The sequence below is a fragment of the Pipistrellus kuhlii genome, unplaced genomic scaffold, assembly GCF_014108245.1.
Source record: "Pipistrellus kuhlii isolate mPipKuh1 unplaced genomic scaffold, mPipKuh1.p scaffold_m20_p_1, whole genome shotgun sequence".
Classification (NCBI taxonomy): Eukaryota; Metazoa; Chordata; class Mammalia; order Chiroptera; family Vespertilionidae; genus Pipistrellus; species Pipistrellus kuhlii.
This window is the reverse complement of record NW_023425404.1, coordinates 145619549-145635901: the sequence shown is the minus strand read 5'-3', so window position 1 is coordinate 145635901 and position 16353 is coordinate 145619549. Positions and strand designations below refer to the sequence as shown.

The 16353-nt window shown below is 42.3% G+C and overlaps 1 protein-coding gene across 2 annotated transcripts in view; it reads left to right on the top strand.

The window, feature by feature from the left end:
• The window catches only part of HERC6 (HECT and RLD domain containing E3 ubiquitin protein ligase family member 6), a 101975-nt gene that overhangs the window by 30399 nt on the left and 55223 nt on the right, over positions 1–16353 (top strand). Inside the window, exon 1 of one of the 2 annotated variants that reach the window (XM_045570832.1) lies at positions 14873–15120. The exons of the other annotated variant lie outside the window; for it this stretch is intronic. Within the exon in view, the coding sequence (XP_045426788.1) occupies positions 14928–15120 (193 nt within the window). The 5' untranslated portion in view covers positions 14873–14927. Of the gene's footprint in view, positions 1–14872; positions 15121–16353 lie in introns of those variants that run through there. 2 annotated transcript variants of the gene reach the window in all.

Sequence of the window (16353 nt, the reverse complement as noted above, 5' to 3'; positions counted from 1 at the left end):
ATGACATTATTATGCCAGTCTTATAGAAAATCCACTGAAGGATAAAAATACATTCATAAGGTCCTTAGCTGGAATGTGTGAATCTGGATTTACATTCGGGTCTATCCAGTTCTAATTCCAACAATCTCACCACTGACAACATCTCGTTAAAGGTCAGTTTGTATTCTGTTGTATAGCTGTACCAAAATACCTAGCACTGTCTTCTCTATTATTGGATTTTCGGGTTATTTCCAATTTTTAAAGTATAGCACTTGATGAACATGTGTGAAGTAAAAACAGTATTATTGTTGTTTTTCAGGAGTACACAAGTAAACTATGCTTACTGTAAAAAAAAAATAAAGAAATGCATAAAGTTATACAGAAGAAAGTAAACATCATTTGCAATAGCTTCCCATTAGAGTTTTGCTAATCATAATTTTTATGTCACACATGTACACCATATATAATTATCTCTATATATAAAATAAAAAAAAGTAATATGCAAATTAGGCTGGGACTCTTTAATGGGTCATGACCAGACAGGAGGAGGTTGCCCGCACAGGTGAGGCCCAGAGCAAAGATGGAGACAGAGGCAGGGGGGCCTGCCAGAGCCTGCACGCAGCACCGGAGTGGACACAGGCAGAGGACCTGCACTGCGTGGCACTGACTCGCAGCAGCCATGGGCTGAGGCAGCTGCAAGGCCCATGGCTCAGGCAGCTGTGAGCCCCAGCGGCTGTGAGGCTCAAGGCAGCCCTGAGCTCAGGCAGCCGTGAGCTCAGGCAGCCTTTGGCTCAGGCAGCCGTGAGCTGAGTAGTGGCAGCAGCAGCAGGAGGATGGGGGCGGCGCCTTCCCTGATCCGCCTGGCTGCCTCCCACAGAGGGGGTCCAGACTGTGACTTAGGCCCACTCCCCAAGGGATAGACTGTGCTAAGCCATCAGTAGGACAATTCCCTGGGGGCTCCAGGACTGTGCGAGAGAGCAGGCTGGGCTGAGGCCCCCCAGCCCACCCTTCAGTGCATGAATTTTCATCACCAGGCCTCTCATTTTACATAAGTGGAATCTTTTGTCCTTCACTCTTTTCACCATTCCTTACCACTCCAATAGATCTTATGTGTGAAAGTAGACAGGAGGTTCATTATTTATTTTAGAAAACTTGGATTGTTTATTTTATAGAAATAGGAAAGAGGAATCTCTTCTCTCCAATTTGCTCTTCTCACTTAAAGATATGTCATGACAATTCCTCCAAAAATACTGGTTTAGATCTCACTCACGTGTTTCAATGACTCCATAATCATTTTACTGTGGCATGTATTCAATCATTCCTAATTAAAACAAATTTCACTTGGTTTTCCTTTTTCTCCTGACAATCCAAAAAAGTTTTAATCGACATCCATACACAAATATCTTACTTAAAAATATGCCTTTACTACTATGGGATAGATTCCCTAAAATTATCATCTTGTGTGACTTCTAAAACTAGATAGGGCTTGACAAACTTTGGCCAATGAGTCAACTCTGGCCAGCTCCCCACACCTCCATTTCTATATAGCCTGTGACCTAGGAATTGGCTTTTCTTTTTTTACTCCTTGAAAACAATAACAAAAATATAATATTTTGTAACACATGAAAGTTATATCAAAAAATAAATTTTAGTGTATAAATAAAATTGTATTGGACACAGCCATATTCATTCATTTATATACCATCTGTGCTGTTTCCATGCTACCATGGCATAGTTGAATAATTGTGACAGAGAATGTAGGGCCTGCAAAGCCCAAAATATTTTCTATCTGGCCCTATATCTGACTGAGCCTCAATATATAGAAGTTTACTGACACTTGACCTAGGCAATTAATATTCTTCTTTTATTGTTATTAAATGGGCAGGGTAATCATTAAAAAAAAAATAGGTCAGGAAAGGGAGAAATTAATAGCTAAGAAGTTTGGGGATATATTTAAGACCATATTGCAAAAGTAAATATTTTAATTATTCCCTCTGTATAAAAATAACTTTACTATTCATATTTTAATAATTATCAGCATAGGAATAACATGTAGAGTGACGGGAAGGTACATTCTTTGAACAGGTTGCAATTAGGGGAAAAGATTAAGGATAAAAACCTTAGAGTCAAGTTTGGCTTATTTGTTCCTTCTTTCTCTCTACCCGACCCACAATGCCTTCACCTGCCTGGGAATGGGCAGGCATCCAGCTGCTACTTTGCACATCAGGCTAAAATAAGCAGGGGCTCAGTGTGAGAAGGCGCTGTTGAAAAGTGTAAGCAAGCAGGCCGGCTGACTTATGAGTGACTGACACGCGGCAGAATCACCAAGAGGATACTGGATTGCAGATGATTTCTTTAGATCTGGACGCAAAGGCCTGCATGATAGTGGAGCCAAGGAAAATGCCCATGGGAGAAAAACATCTTTTTTATGGCTAAACAGAAAAATAACTGATTTTCCTCTTCCACAGAAGTGTCTCTCAAGTTGGCTGTTGTGATTCAAGTTGCCCTTAAAAAATGCAATGGAAACTAATGCAAAATAATACTGAACGTAAGCTGTAATTGAAAAATAAAGTTTTAAAAAGGGAAAGCAAGTAAGTTAGGATTTTACAGGAAGTTAAGAATTTCAAGAGGTGAGAACAATGAGTGTGCAGGAAGACTAGTCAGCAGGTCAGAGGGGCAGTTGTGAGAAGGTTCACATTTTGGACTGTCATTTTTGTTTAAGTGAGAAGTTTATTTGTTCACTGTTAGTGGGAGTCATGGCCTAGCCTAACCCTCAATAAAAACCATCCTTCCGTTTCTCTTTGCCACCAGATGTGCTACTGGATCTGTTCAGTCAGCCGTCATGCATTGATGGGCTATATGTTCTCGTCTAGGCATTCCCAATAGCAAGGCAGCCAGAAATCCTGCCTTCACAGAGTATGTGACTGGGCAGCAGATGAGAAACCATCATGACAGTAAATCAGTACTTTCTGTAACAATTAAAGGCTAACTGACGCAATGGAAAAAATAAAGAAGGCAGGGGGTGGTGAAGAAGTCGTGGGTCTTGTCTTAAACAGAGTGGTCAGGAGAAGCCGCAGGGAGAAGATGACACATGAGCTTCATGCATGTTAGGGACAAGGACTCGAGGCAGAGGGAAGCTCTGGTGCCAAGGTTTCAGACATGCCAAGTACACCTGGCATTGTGGAATCAGACCCAACAAACCAGATTCATTGTTTGTTACTTGCTTTAAGACCTTGTGTCTCTTTCTCTTTAGCATCCTCCCCCCCCCCCCCCTTCTCTCTCCAGCATTCCTACAAGGCCATATTTCTTTTCTGACTCTACTGGCCTCTTTTTTGAATTCGTACAGCAGTTAGCAGTAATATGCCATTTAGTTCTTAGTTACAGTGTATCTTTATTTTCCTGTTTTACACATGCGAAGTGTGTTCCACGTGAGATTCCTATCCTCTGTAATTCCTTTAGAGTGCCTAGGCCAGAGCTGAACACATGGTGGGAGCTTGATACTCAGAAACTGACTAATACTCCCTGGAATTATCATGTCTGCTCTTAATATTGAATAGAACGGGACTACTGACATTCTTGGCACCCTGAATTTGGGGCGTGATTATTTGATTGGATGCAGATCATCTATGCTCTTGCACCTCCTTTACCCTGTGATTAGTGGCACTTTTGTTCTTGTCATTTATAAGATTGCTATCACATTGCCTTCATACCGCCTACTTTTCCCTGATTTGCCAATTGACAAAAGGAAACATTCTGGTGAAACAGAGACCTGTTTGACCACTTTCAGTTAATACTCAAGGAAAAAGGGAGAGTGGTGGATAGGAAATGAAACACTCAGGAGGCAACTGTAAAGGAATTTTAGGAGCTGTAACCTCTCTGACAGGAGAAGTCAGCTCTTTTCTTGTATTTGCTTGGTCTCTGTATCTCCCTCTCCTATCCTCACTCCTACCAAACCATCTAAAATCTATGTTGCATTATGAGATAACTAGAGGGCAGTTTCACGCCGCCCTCTGGTGGTCAACACATGTCATAGCAAGCAATGGAACTCCTGAGAGGAAACTTTGCATATTAAGCTTTTATACATATAGACTAGGGGCCTGGTGTGTGAAATTCATGCACGGGGTGAGTGTGGGGGGTCCCTCAGCCTGACCTCCACACTCTCCAATCTGGGAGCCCTCAAGGGCTGTCCTATTGACAGCTTAGGCCTGCTTCCCATGGTTCTCTGCTCTCTGCAGACCTGCCTGCTTGACGCCACCATAGGCCCTAGTGTCTGCTCTTAAGGGGGTCCTCCGGGGGACTGCTTACCCCTTGCTGCCACAGCCAGGGGCAAGCAGTACTCTGCTGTCTGCTTGCTTGCTGCAGGGGATGTTCCTGCCCTGCCCCTGGCCATTTGCATACACGACAGCTCAGAGCACTTGGGTCCTGGGGATGTCCCACCCAGCCCCTGGCTACTCTGCAGCCTCGTGAGTAGACCCGGAGAGGCCAGGAGTTCATTCCAGGACCCCAACTGCTCTGGGCCTATGTGAGGCCTACAGGCTCAGAGCAGCCTGGCACCTGAGGACACCTGTCCCTGGGACACAGGCTGCTTGGCACCTATGTGCATGCAAGCAACCACCCCACCCCCAACCACTCCATGCCAGCATATGCAAATTAACCTTCCATCTTTGTTGAGTTGATTTGCATGATTGGCTGGTGGGCATAATGGAGATGTGGTCAATTTGCATATTTCTCTTTTATTAGTGTAGATGTGTAAAGCTCATAGCACAGTCTGATATATGATTCTTACTCCAAAAGTATTATTCTCTCCCTCTTGATCTCTTCTACCTCTATTCCCTAACCTCTACATATCTCTTTAAAGTTGAATGGCTCTTTTAAAGCCATATCTAAATTCTAACTAATATTATGAGTTATCAAATTACATTTAGGGTAGAAAGTCAAAAGGGCAAATATTTAAATGTATGAGCTGCAGAGTATGTAAACCAGAACCTAATAAATTCTTGCGGAACTAGATTGGCATTTGAGAAATTTCTCTAGATTTCAACATAAAACAATCAGTTCTCATTTGACTGGATCATGATGTTCTTATGTTCTACTCCTTTCACCAGTTCCCTACAGTTTAATAAGTTCATTTTGAGGCCTGGTCTGTCAAACCTACTATGACCTCTTCTCTTCCCAGTTGGTCATCCACACTTCATAACCATTCTCGGCCCCAGGTAAATTGATCTAGTCAACCTTTTCAGACAGAAGGGTTTAAAGTTCTTTGACTGTTTTACTTTAAAGCATAACTTTATTTAGGAAAACACTCTATCTACCTCACCTTATGTTTCTTTGTTTATTCTATTTCTCCATTTCTAATTCCTTTGCATTCATTTCTGTCTGTTGAAATCTTCTATATTCCCTAAGGCATTTTGCAGTGGCAACATTATGAAACTTAACCTGATCTCCTCGGCAGGAAATGATTTCCCCATTCCACCTCTGAATGTCCAGACCTTTGTTTGCTCCCCAAACATGACAGTCTTCTCAAATAACCTTTAATATATTGTAGTTAATGCCCACATCTCCTCTGGTCTGTTAAATTTAAGCAGAAATGCCTTAAAGTTTCCCAAGTAGTGTGTTGTATGAGTGTGTTACTCAGCAAATGATCCTATATAATAAAAGCCTAATGTGCTAAGTGTCCAGTCATCCGGTTGGCCATTCAACCAAAGTGTAATATGCTAATGATATGCTAAGGCCATTCAACTGCTCGCTATAATGTGCACTGATCACCAGGGCAGAGTCGACCAGTCACTATGACATGCACTGAATATCAGGGAAAAGACACTTCAACTGGTAGGTTAGCTTGCTGCTGGGATCTGGCCAATTGGGACTGAACAAGATGGGCCTAGCATACCCTGGAGCCCTCCTGCATTCCCTCCCTGGCTGGCCAACCTCCTGCATCCCTCCCCAGCTCAAATCGTGCACTGGTGGAGTCCCTCGAACTGGCCTGCACCCTCTTGTAATTGGGACCCCTCCAGGGATTTGGAGAGCTGGTTTTGGCCTGATCCCATAGGCCAGGCCGAGAGACTCCATACTGGTCCACGAATTTGTGCACTGGGCCTCTAGTAATTAAATGATTGAATGAATGAATGAAGAGTGAACACAAAATGATGTTGGTAGTTTACTCCCCCTTTTAGAGAAAAGACATTAAAGTACTCTATAAACTACTTATAGTCAATACTTCCTTAAGTAGAGAGTGATATGTGTATTTTTTTAGCTAGGAAACAATTTTTGATGGAATCTGAAATTTGAAGATAAATATATTTTTTAATATTTTATAAATTTGCCCTAGCTGGTTTGACTCAGTGGATAGGGCATTGGCCTGCAGACTGAAGGGTCCCAGGTTCGATTCCAGTCAAGGGCACATGTCTGCATTGCAGGCTCAATCCCTGTAGGGGGTAGCCAATCAGTGAGTCTTTCATATCATTGATGTTTCTATATCTCTCCCTCTCCCTTCCTCTCTGAAATCAATAATATATATATTTTTTAATTTTTTGTAAATTGTTTTCAGAGAGGGGAAAAGAGAGGGAGGGAGAAAGAACTGAGCAACATCAGCCTGGAAGGAGGGAACTATTTTAAAGTTCAGCTGAGAAAGGAGAACAAGTGTCAATTAGTTTATTTACTGCAAATATTACAATAAGAAAGCAAAGTTACCACACTGTAGTGCAGCTCATCAGAAAACAATAGTATTTGAGTCCTTAGCATTACTCCTAAAATAGAAGTGATGAGTAAATATTGAGACCTCTGCTTCAAACAAGGGGGGGGAAGAGGGAGGTGGTCTTAGGATAAATAATCTTCAGCTTCTGATGTAACAACTTAGGAGACACAAGGGTGTTGAGGAAAATGTTTTAAGTAAATTGAGCTCTGATCACAAGACCGGTGGCTAGTAGTTGTTATATATAAATCATTTATTTTTTATTTTATTGCTTTGAAAGTGAGAGGGAGGGAAGAAGAGAGAGAGAGAGACAGAGAGAGAGAGACAGAACTTGTTCCATTTATTCATGCATTCACTTGTTGATTCTTATATGTGCCCTGACCAGGATCAAACCTGAAATCTTTTTTGTTTTTTTAACTATTTATTTATTTATTTATTTATGTATTTATTATTTTCTAAAGTTTTACATATGTCTCTTCTTTCCCCAATTGATCCCCTTCCCTCCCCTCTGACTCCCCCCAGCCATTCCCACTCGAGCAAGCCCCACCCCAGTGTCTGTGTCCATTGGTTATGCTAATATGCATGCATACAAGTCCTTTGCAAACCTGAGATCTTGGCAGGATGACACTCTAACCGGGTCAGGGCCTATGTATAACTAGTTTTAAATGAGGCCTTAAACTGAACCACAATACTTCCTTCTTACCTGTCCTGTAAGCAGTTTCTGACTGAGAGTGTGAAGGTGACTTGTGATCTATTCCCAGGAAGAGTCCTTGAGAATAGGAGAGAAAATGGGAAGGGGAGGCCAAGAAGGGATGGATATTGAGCAAAGTCCTACGGAGGGTAACTGAGGCTCAATCCCATAAATCCTGAGACAAGGCAAGCCACATATGTCATTTTTTAAAATATATATTTTATTGATTTTTTTTTACAGAGAGGAAGGGAGATAGTCAGAAACATTGATGAGAAACATTGAGCAGCTGCCTCCTGTACACTTCCTACCAAGGATGTGCCTGCAACCAAGTCACATGCCCTTGACCGGAATTGAACCCAGGACCCTTGAGTCCGCAGGCCGACACTCTATCCACTGAGCCAAACCGGCTAGAGCCAGATATGTCATTTTTAATGTTTAACTATCCAAATTCAAAAAGAAGGTGAAATTAATTTTGTTTTATTTAACCCACTTATATAAAAAGCATTATCACTTCAATATCTAATCAACTAAAAAATATTGAGATGTTTAACATTCGTCATACTAATTCTTTGAAATCCAGTCTGTGTGTTTTTTATACTTTATGCACATCACGATATGGACATTTCACATTTCAAGTACTCGTATATGCTGGCTACTGTATTGGATAGAACAGGTGTAGGTGATTCCTCAATTATCCTGATCAGGTTACAAGGGAGCTGAAATGTTTTCATCCCTCCAGTCCTTGCTTAAGAGCAGCCCTGGTACTTCAGTGTTCCTTGCAGGCAGACCTTCTGAGGTAAGTCCTACAGCCTAGGAGAAATGAGTCCTTCTCTACCAGCTTCAAGTGTATAAAATCAAGGAAGAAAAAAACACAACACTCTGATTGGCCTGATTTGGGTTTTCTGTTCATTCTTTGAACCCAGCTAAAGAGGCCAAGAGAGTTAGCATCATAATTTGTTCAGTGGGTCTTGTAGCTATGTAAGGAAGAACAATACCTTTCCCTTTATCCTCCTGAGCTCTTAGCTGAGACATCTGTAGCAAAAAGGCATATTCACGAGAGAAAGATAGGAAGTTATTAGCAGGTATATTTCATATATACATGGGCAATACCCAGGGAAAGATGAGTATCTCTCTGAGGCAGTTTTGAATTCAGGCTTAAATACTATCTTAATGGAAAAAGAAAGTGGGGAATGTAGGCCTCTTAAGGGAGAGCAAATGAATTTTAGGGAACAAGAATGGGCCTTAGGAGACTAGATGGGAGTTATGATAGTTTGTGGCAAGATTTGCCAAGGCGTGATGTCTTCTAGCCTCCTTTCCTATGATAAGAGTCAATCCTCTCTGGTTGATGAAACTTCAGGGAAGAGGATTTCAAACAACTGAGTTCCTTTTGGAGGACCTGTTTTTAGGCAGATAAGGGAGTTCAGAGAAAACCTCTCCAGGCATTTACTGTTTTTCATGTGCCTACAGCTCAAAATAACATGCCAAAGGGCCATATGTTGAGGTGGCATGTCCTGAACTCCTACTCATGTTTTAGGATGGCACATTCTGCTGCTCTTCACTCACTTGTAACCAAGAGAAAACGGAGTTATGCTGATTGTTGCTGAGTTGAAGTCAGGAGGCATAATATAGATATAGTCACTGGGGAAAATTATTTTATCTACACACCCATCCCAATGTGTCCGCATCTAATTTTTTTCTTAAATAGAATATCAGAAATCCATTATTTTATATAGAATTATATGGTTCAGGCTTAATTTTATACAACACAGCTATTGGTGTTTGAAAAACTGATTTGTTTTTGAGAAACATATGTACATTTCTATTCTGAATTCATATTTATTTCATGGGTGGTGGTTCTTAGTGTTTGTTTTGTTGTTTATTTTTTTTAAAGAAATTCCCAGAAAAATAATGTAATTTTTACAAAACTAGAAAGACAGGAGGATTTTTAGGCAGTTCCATGTTTGTCTCCATTATTTCAAAGTTACTGTAGTTTCTTGGGATCCACAGTCCCTTTCTGGTCTTCCTGCAGTCCAAAGTGCCCCAGACGTTTGATGATTTAAGTGCATTTTGAAGTTGGCACTTTCACTGAAACCCCCATATATTTAAATTGCGATTCATTTACCACTCTTTTTTGATGGTATGATTTTATATCCAATAGATACCTCTGCAAGTCTTTAAGATTCCATTGCAGTCAAGCCAATTCACTAATGGAAATATGTTCTGTACATTTAATTTAATTATAAATAAATTCCTGTGTTTCCTTGCAAAGATTAGGACACTTTACATATGCCAAGAGTGGAGGTTCTGGGATTAGACTGTCTGGGATAATATACCAGCCATGCCACTTAGTTGTGCGACTTAGAGAAAATTACTTTACTCCTTAATATCTCAATTCCATCTTAGGTGAAATAGGGATAATAATTGTAGATACTTCCTAGTGTTGTTGTGATGATACAGCAGGATATTTCATGTGCCTCTCTAATGACAGTGCCTGTCACTTAGAAAGCACTTAATAAGTATTAACTAGTGAGCAGTAGAAGTAAGATGTATCATGGTTTGAGTTTCTCAAACTTCAACAGGAGGCAATTTATTATATCCCTTAAATGATTTTCCATTAACTCAGCTACCTGGATTTCTGTATTCTGATTCAGCTTCTCTGACATGTTAGAAACTGGTGGTAAAGGACACAAGTGTGAAGAAAATTCTCATAAACTTCATGCCACAATGATGAACTCTTCTGGTGAACACTATAATATGAACAGCCTTTTATTTCAAGTTGAATACATTGCTTCATCCTTTCCCTTCAACCTTTTATTGTAGTTCCCATAATGATAAAGGACTTGGGGAGTGGAAAGGAAGAAAAACATCTAGAAAATTCAGCATTTACCTGAAGAACAGCAGTTCAAACAAGAAGAGATGGAGAGTGTTAAATGATCAGTTTAAGATCCCTGCCCAAACACTAGCACAGAGGCTTGAGAATCAACTTAGATAAATTCTAGAGAATAAATTCTTTTGCACAGTCTGACTGAATTTTTAAACCCTGCATCAGTGCTAACTTCATAATTTGTGGGGCCCAGCACAAAACAAAACGCAGAGCTACTTGTTCAAAGAATGGGGGGGGGGGGGGGGGGAATTAAAGGTACTAAAATATAAAACTTTTTTTCTTCCAATATCTCTTTTTAATTTGTCATGGTGTTTTTATTTGCTATTTAATGTTGTTCTAACTAAAGAAAATTAGAATTTTTAAGATATGAGCATAAATTTTACCATTCATCTTTAAATTGTGCAATGAAAATGCAAACATAAGCTATTAATTCATAAACAAAAGAATCAAAACTATGTCATTTCTATTTTTTAGCTCTTATTTTCATGTGTACTTAATTCTTACCAGAATGGTGGAGACAGTGCACAGAACTAACTCAACTATTTTATTCCACTTCTTGATACCTGTACGTTCTACTAACACTCTAATTTTAGCCTAAGGATAAGGAAGGACTGAAAGGGAAATGAATTATGGGTTGCTCTAACTTTCCTTTTCTTTCTATGTCATTTTCAGTACCACGTGTTGGCTAATGCTGAGAAAAATGAGGAATGAGAAAGGGTTTGATAGGGTTCCTTGCTCAGCTGTGTTTCTTCCAATGCCATTGCTTTCTTTCTGGATTGGAAGCCAAGTTCTGGTTCAAACGGGAAGTGTGGCCTCTAAGGGCTGTCAATGTCCTAGTTCCCTCAGTCCTAGATGTGACCTTCTTACCTTATCCTAGCTTTGAGGCTCAATGAACTCTCACATACCACCGATCCAATGGAATTTTATGCTTATGGCGGCATCTTAAATACCATATGCAAATAGGGTGGCAAGCAATAGCAGACATATTGTGTGTATCTCCTCTGCTCTCACACATTCTCCAGTGTTCCAACAAACTTCACTTACAAAACGCAGGTTCAAAGAGAAAATTGTTAAGGATCTCAAGGCAGAGACAGCAGCACATTAAACTAAGGGCAGGCCTGCTGAAAGGGCCCCATGCAACTAACTGCACTTGTCACACCCTGTTGATGCCGCCCTCCCCTACGTAGGAACCAAACAGCTCACATTCCTTTCTGGTTGGGGAGAGACTGCTCAGTGCAACCTAATAATTCACTTCTTCCTTGGAAACAGAACTCCAATTTTATTTAAGGTTTCCAGCATCTTCTGCAGCTACTATAGCCATGGGAACAAGTTTTGGTTAATCAGACATATGAGAAAGTGTTGTATGGGTTTGGGGAATAGCAACTTCATTCCTCATTTCTAGCTGCCTGGAACAGAGCTGTGATAATACAACTGAGTCACCTTGGAACGTGAAGATTCGAAGATGACCTCGAAGGTGGAAGTTAAGTTCCCAAAAGAAACAGATAAAAGGTGCCCGAGTTCCTGCCCCATGAGCCGTGGTTGCTTACCTCAAAGATTTTTTAATGTGTGAGAGAAATAAACTTGAATCTTGTTAACCATTATTATTTGACAGCATCTTTACACAAAGGTGAAATTTTCTAATTTACAAAAGAACACTCCACTAGTTCACATAGGCTAACAAATTAAGTTAAACAATATTTAAATAAAAGTCTTGGCCTGTCCTCAATATGTTACTGGGTAGCATGTTTAGAAGCCTCTGGCTGGAGGGGCAACCATTTCTAAGATTCAGAGGCACTTTTTCTCTTTTTCCCAGTTCAGAACTATATTCTAGAGCTAGGAGGTTGCTGACAGACTCCAGATAAAAGCAGTGCTATAATGAAATGTGTTATGACAATAATGTAGTATAATAATAATATAACATGTGAATATAACATACTATAGTTTCCTAAGTAATTTTAGTATCAATATCGCAAAAAAGTATGAAAAAATCATAAAAATCCTTATAATTATAAGACTACATATAGAAAAGAGATATCAACTATTAATCTGTCAACATAAAAAAAATAGGTCAAGTTGTCTCCTAAGATTAAAGAAGAGAGCTTCACAGACAACAGTATGGTGACTGCCAGAGGGAAGGAGAGTTGGGGGAGATAGAAGGTAAAGGGGGAATAAATGGTGATGGAAGGAAACTTGGATTGAGGTGATAAAAACACAAAACAATATATAGAATTGTATACCTGAAACCTGTATAATTTTATTAACCATCACCTCAATAAATTCAATTAAAAAAAAAGAGAGAGAGAGTTCAAGTTGACTAATACCGCCATCTAGAGTTAAAAATCAAAATTACTATTTCTTATCTATATAGTAATAGGAGACTGAAAGGTTGGGGCTTGAACAGGTATCTCTCTCTCTCTCTTTTTTTTTTTTTTTTTTTTTTTTTCTTCTTCCCAACTTGTACTGGCTACCCTACCTGTCTTGTCCATTTGTGGAGAACTGCTGGATGACACCTGCCATGGGGCCATCTGGAGGTAATTGGGATGGCATATGGAAGTGTCCTCATAAAAACACCAAGTGCATTCTATTTGCCATTTGTCCAGTCTACGGGCTGTCCTGGCTAAGTAGCACATAGGATGGGCTTTGAACTCAGAAGTGGGGCTAGGAAGAGGGTGGTAGAGAAAAGCAATATAATTACAAGGTCTCTACTTCTTCTCACATGTCCCTCCCGCTGATCCTCAAGGGCTGACCTCAGACCTAATTCTTTTCTGGTTTATTCTCTTTCCTCAAACCAATGTGATCCACAATGACCTTCTATAAGTTCTCCCTCTCTCTCATTTACATTGTAGTTCAGTACATTTTTTAAAGAAATAACTTAATATGAGGGCTCAGTGTCTTAGGCTGATAATATCAAATTCTCACTGTTGTGTCTGAGGAAAGTAATACACATTTGGGAAATTCTTATTCAGAAAAGGGTAGATAGTAAATGGCATATTGTTAAATGGAGCCAGAAGTATGAATGCTATTCGTTTACTTACCACACATCAACCCATTTGTCCAATACGTGCCTTCTAGCATCTACTATGTGCCAGGCATTCTTAAGAGTGAAAACATTTTTTCTCATATTGAGAGAACTTGAAGTGTAGTAGTAATGAGAGGTGAGCTGAGAGTATATAAAAAATACTATAAAAATAAAACAATAATGCTGATGATGGCAAACACTGTCAGTCACCAATGACCTCCATTTTTGCCAAACCTAAAAGATCAACTTGCTGGACAAACAATAGACAGAGTTGATCTTTCCCTTCTTCTTCACTTGCTTCTCACACACCAGCCTTCCTGGGTTTCTTCCCTCCTGGGTTTCTTCCTAGGATCGATTCTTGGTTATATGCTAGGCACATCCACCCCCTGGGGCTCTCAGTCAGCCAGCCATCTGGCTTCCAATATTATCTCAGCACTGAGGACTGCCAATAGCAGATTTCTCTCCACAACCCTGAAATGGCTTATCTTATTGCTTCATTTTATACCAAGCATCTCTCAGTTATTACCAGACTGGACTCCTGATCCACCAGTCCCAAACTGGCACCTCCCTCAAGGCACCCCCTCCCAGTAAAGGGTACCACCATTCAGCCAGTTGCTCAAGCCAACTTTGCAAAAATCCCAATTCTTTTCCTTCTTTCCTCACACTTCCAATCCAGCAGCAAACCTGTAGACTCTGGCTTTCAAAAAAACAAAACAAAACAAAACAAAACAAAAAATCTTGGCTGGGATCGTTTCTTCTCTCCTCCCCTCTAGGACACCACAGCATCATCCTTGTGACCTGGACTCCTGCAGCCGCCTCTCTTGGCTTTTCTGCTTCCATGTTTATTCTCTTATCTTCTACACAGCAGCCAGAGTGATTCTTTTAAAACTAAAGTCAGACCATGTCACTTCCCTGTTCAAAACTTTCCCATTGCTCTCCCTGCAACCTCTGCCCTTAGATATGATGAGCATGATTCATTATTTCCCAAGTTCCTCCATTTCATACCTTCTCTGATATCTTACCAAAAACCATAGTTCCTTCTGTCGCCACCCTCTGTTCCTTTACTGCTTTATTTTTCTTAATGTTGTTAAGTAACATAAAGTTGTTTGACCTTATGCTAAGCATTTATCTGTTTATAAATAGGGAAATGTAAGCACCATGAGGATTTTCCACTTTATTGCCAAGCACAGTTGAAGGTTGGCACTGGGAGGCTTTTATGAAAGCACTCTAGGAATTATTCTAACACGTTGCTAAGGAGCTATTTAATTGCCCTGACGTACTGGACTTGCTGTATCACTGTCCACATTTCATAGCCACGGCAGGTTAGGCACAGCATCGTTGTCACCTGCCCAAAGTCCCACAGCTCAAAGGTGGCTCAGCTGGGATGTCGTCCATCTGGGTGTTTTTTCCTCTCTGAGAAAAGCGGGGAAGTCCCTGTCTGCTCCTGGGCACTTGGCACTCCCGTTTGAACCCCGAAAGCATGTACGGGGAGGCGTCCGGATGACGTAGTGCCCCAGGACACCCCTCTTGGGGCGAGTTCCACGGCTGGCTGGCTGAGACGAGGGTGGGGCTGAGCTCAGGTCACTAATCTGAGAGGTCACACTCTGGGAGCCTGAGGCCGGGCAGCTAGTCCTGGGCAGGCGCCATCGGGGAGCGGAGCGGGATGTACTTCTGCTGGGGCGCCGGCCGCGAGGGGCGGCAGCGCCGGGAGCCCCGGGGCAGGGCCGGGCTGCTGCAGGCGGCCAGCGGGGCGCGCCACTCGCTGCTGCTGCTGAGCGACGGCACCGTCCACGCGGGCGGGGACAACAGCCGCGGCCAGCTGGGCCGGCGGGGCGCGCCGCGGGGGCCCGAGCCAGGTGAGCGCGGGCGCGGGTGCTGGTGCGGGTGCGGGAGCGGGTGCGGGAACGGGTACGGGGGCGGGGGCTGGGGCGGGGGCGCTGGGAGCTCCGGGTCCCCCATACAGGAGCCTGGAATGGGCGCCCCGCGCCAGCTGAGCGCAACTTCCTCGGTTTCGCTTTCCCAGTCGCGCCTCGGGTTAGTTTCGGTTTCTAATTCCTCTTGAAAGGTAAACTGCAAGCGAAACCGTAAGTGGAACTAAACCCGACCGCTTTCCTGAAGGATGCTGTGGTCCCGCCCTCTGTTCTTTCGAGGCCAAATCCCTGTCTGCGGGAAGCTCGCAGGAACAGTGGCCTTCCACAGGTGGTTTTGGGGGTTTGACACCTGTGAGTCCCTCAGCAATGCCCTAGACTAGGGCGTCTTTTTTCTTAAAATTATATATATATAGCATTTTTACCATTACTAACTGTTGTAGAAACACAGGGGAAGAGATAGCCAATAGTTCCAATACCCAAACACAACTGCTGCCGAGACCAGTTTGGCTCAGTGGATAGAGTGTCGGCCTGCAGACTGAAGGGTCCAGGGTTCAATTCGGGTCAAGGGCATGTACCTTGGTTGCGGGCACATCCCCAGTGGGGGTGTGCAGGAGGCAGATGTCTCTTGCTCATCAATGTCTCTAGCTCCCCCTTTCCCTTCCTCTCTGTAAAAAATCAATAATATATATATATATATATATATATATATATATATATATATATATATTAAAGACAACTGCTAATATATATTTTGATGCATTGCCTTTTGGTTTTTAAAAAATATTATATATTTAATCTTTATTAAATCATGTCATTATAACGTTACATGAACCAAGTATTTATAATGAGCCTTAACAAGCAATCAGCAGGGACCTGAGACTGCGGCCCCGCCTGGTGGGGCTTGAAGGGAAACCTCAGGCACCATTCTTTGCCTCCGCGCCCCCCCCCCACCCCCCCCCTCGGGATGGGGTACCTAGGCCGCTCCCCGCACCCCCCCACCCCTGCGGGGCTTGACGGGGGACCTCAGGCCTTGCCCCCCGCACTGCGGGGCTTGATGGGGGATCTCAAGGTATGCCTCCTGCCCCGGTGCTGGGGGGGGAGGAGGGGGCGAACGGGGGGAGATGGGGGGAGGACCTCAGACCACACCCCACACCCTGGCACCAGAGGACCTGAGGCTGCACCTCCGCCAGACCAGGGACCTGAGGCTGCGTCCCCTCC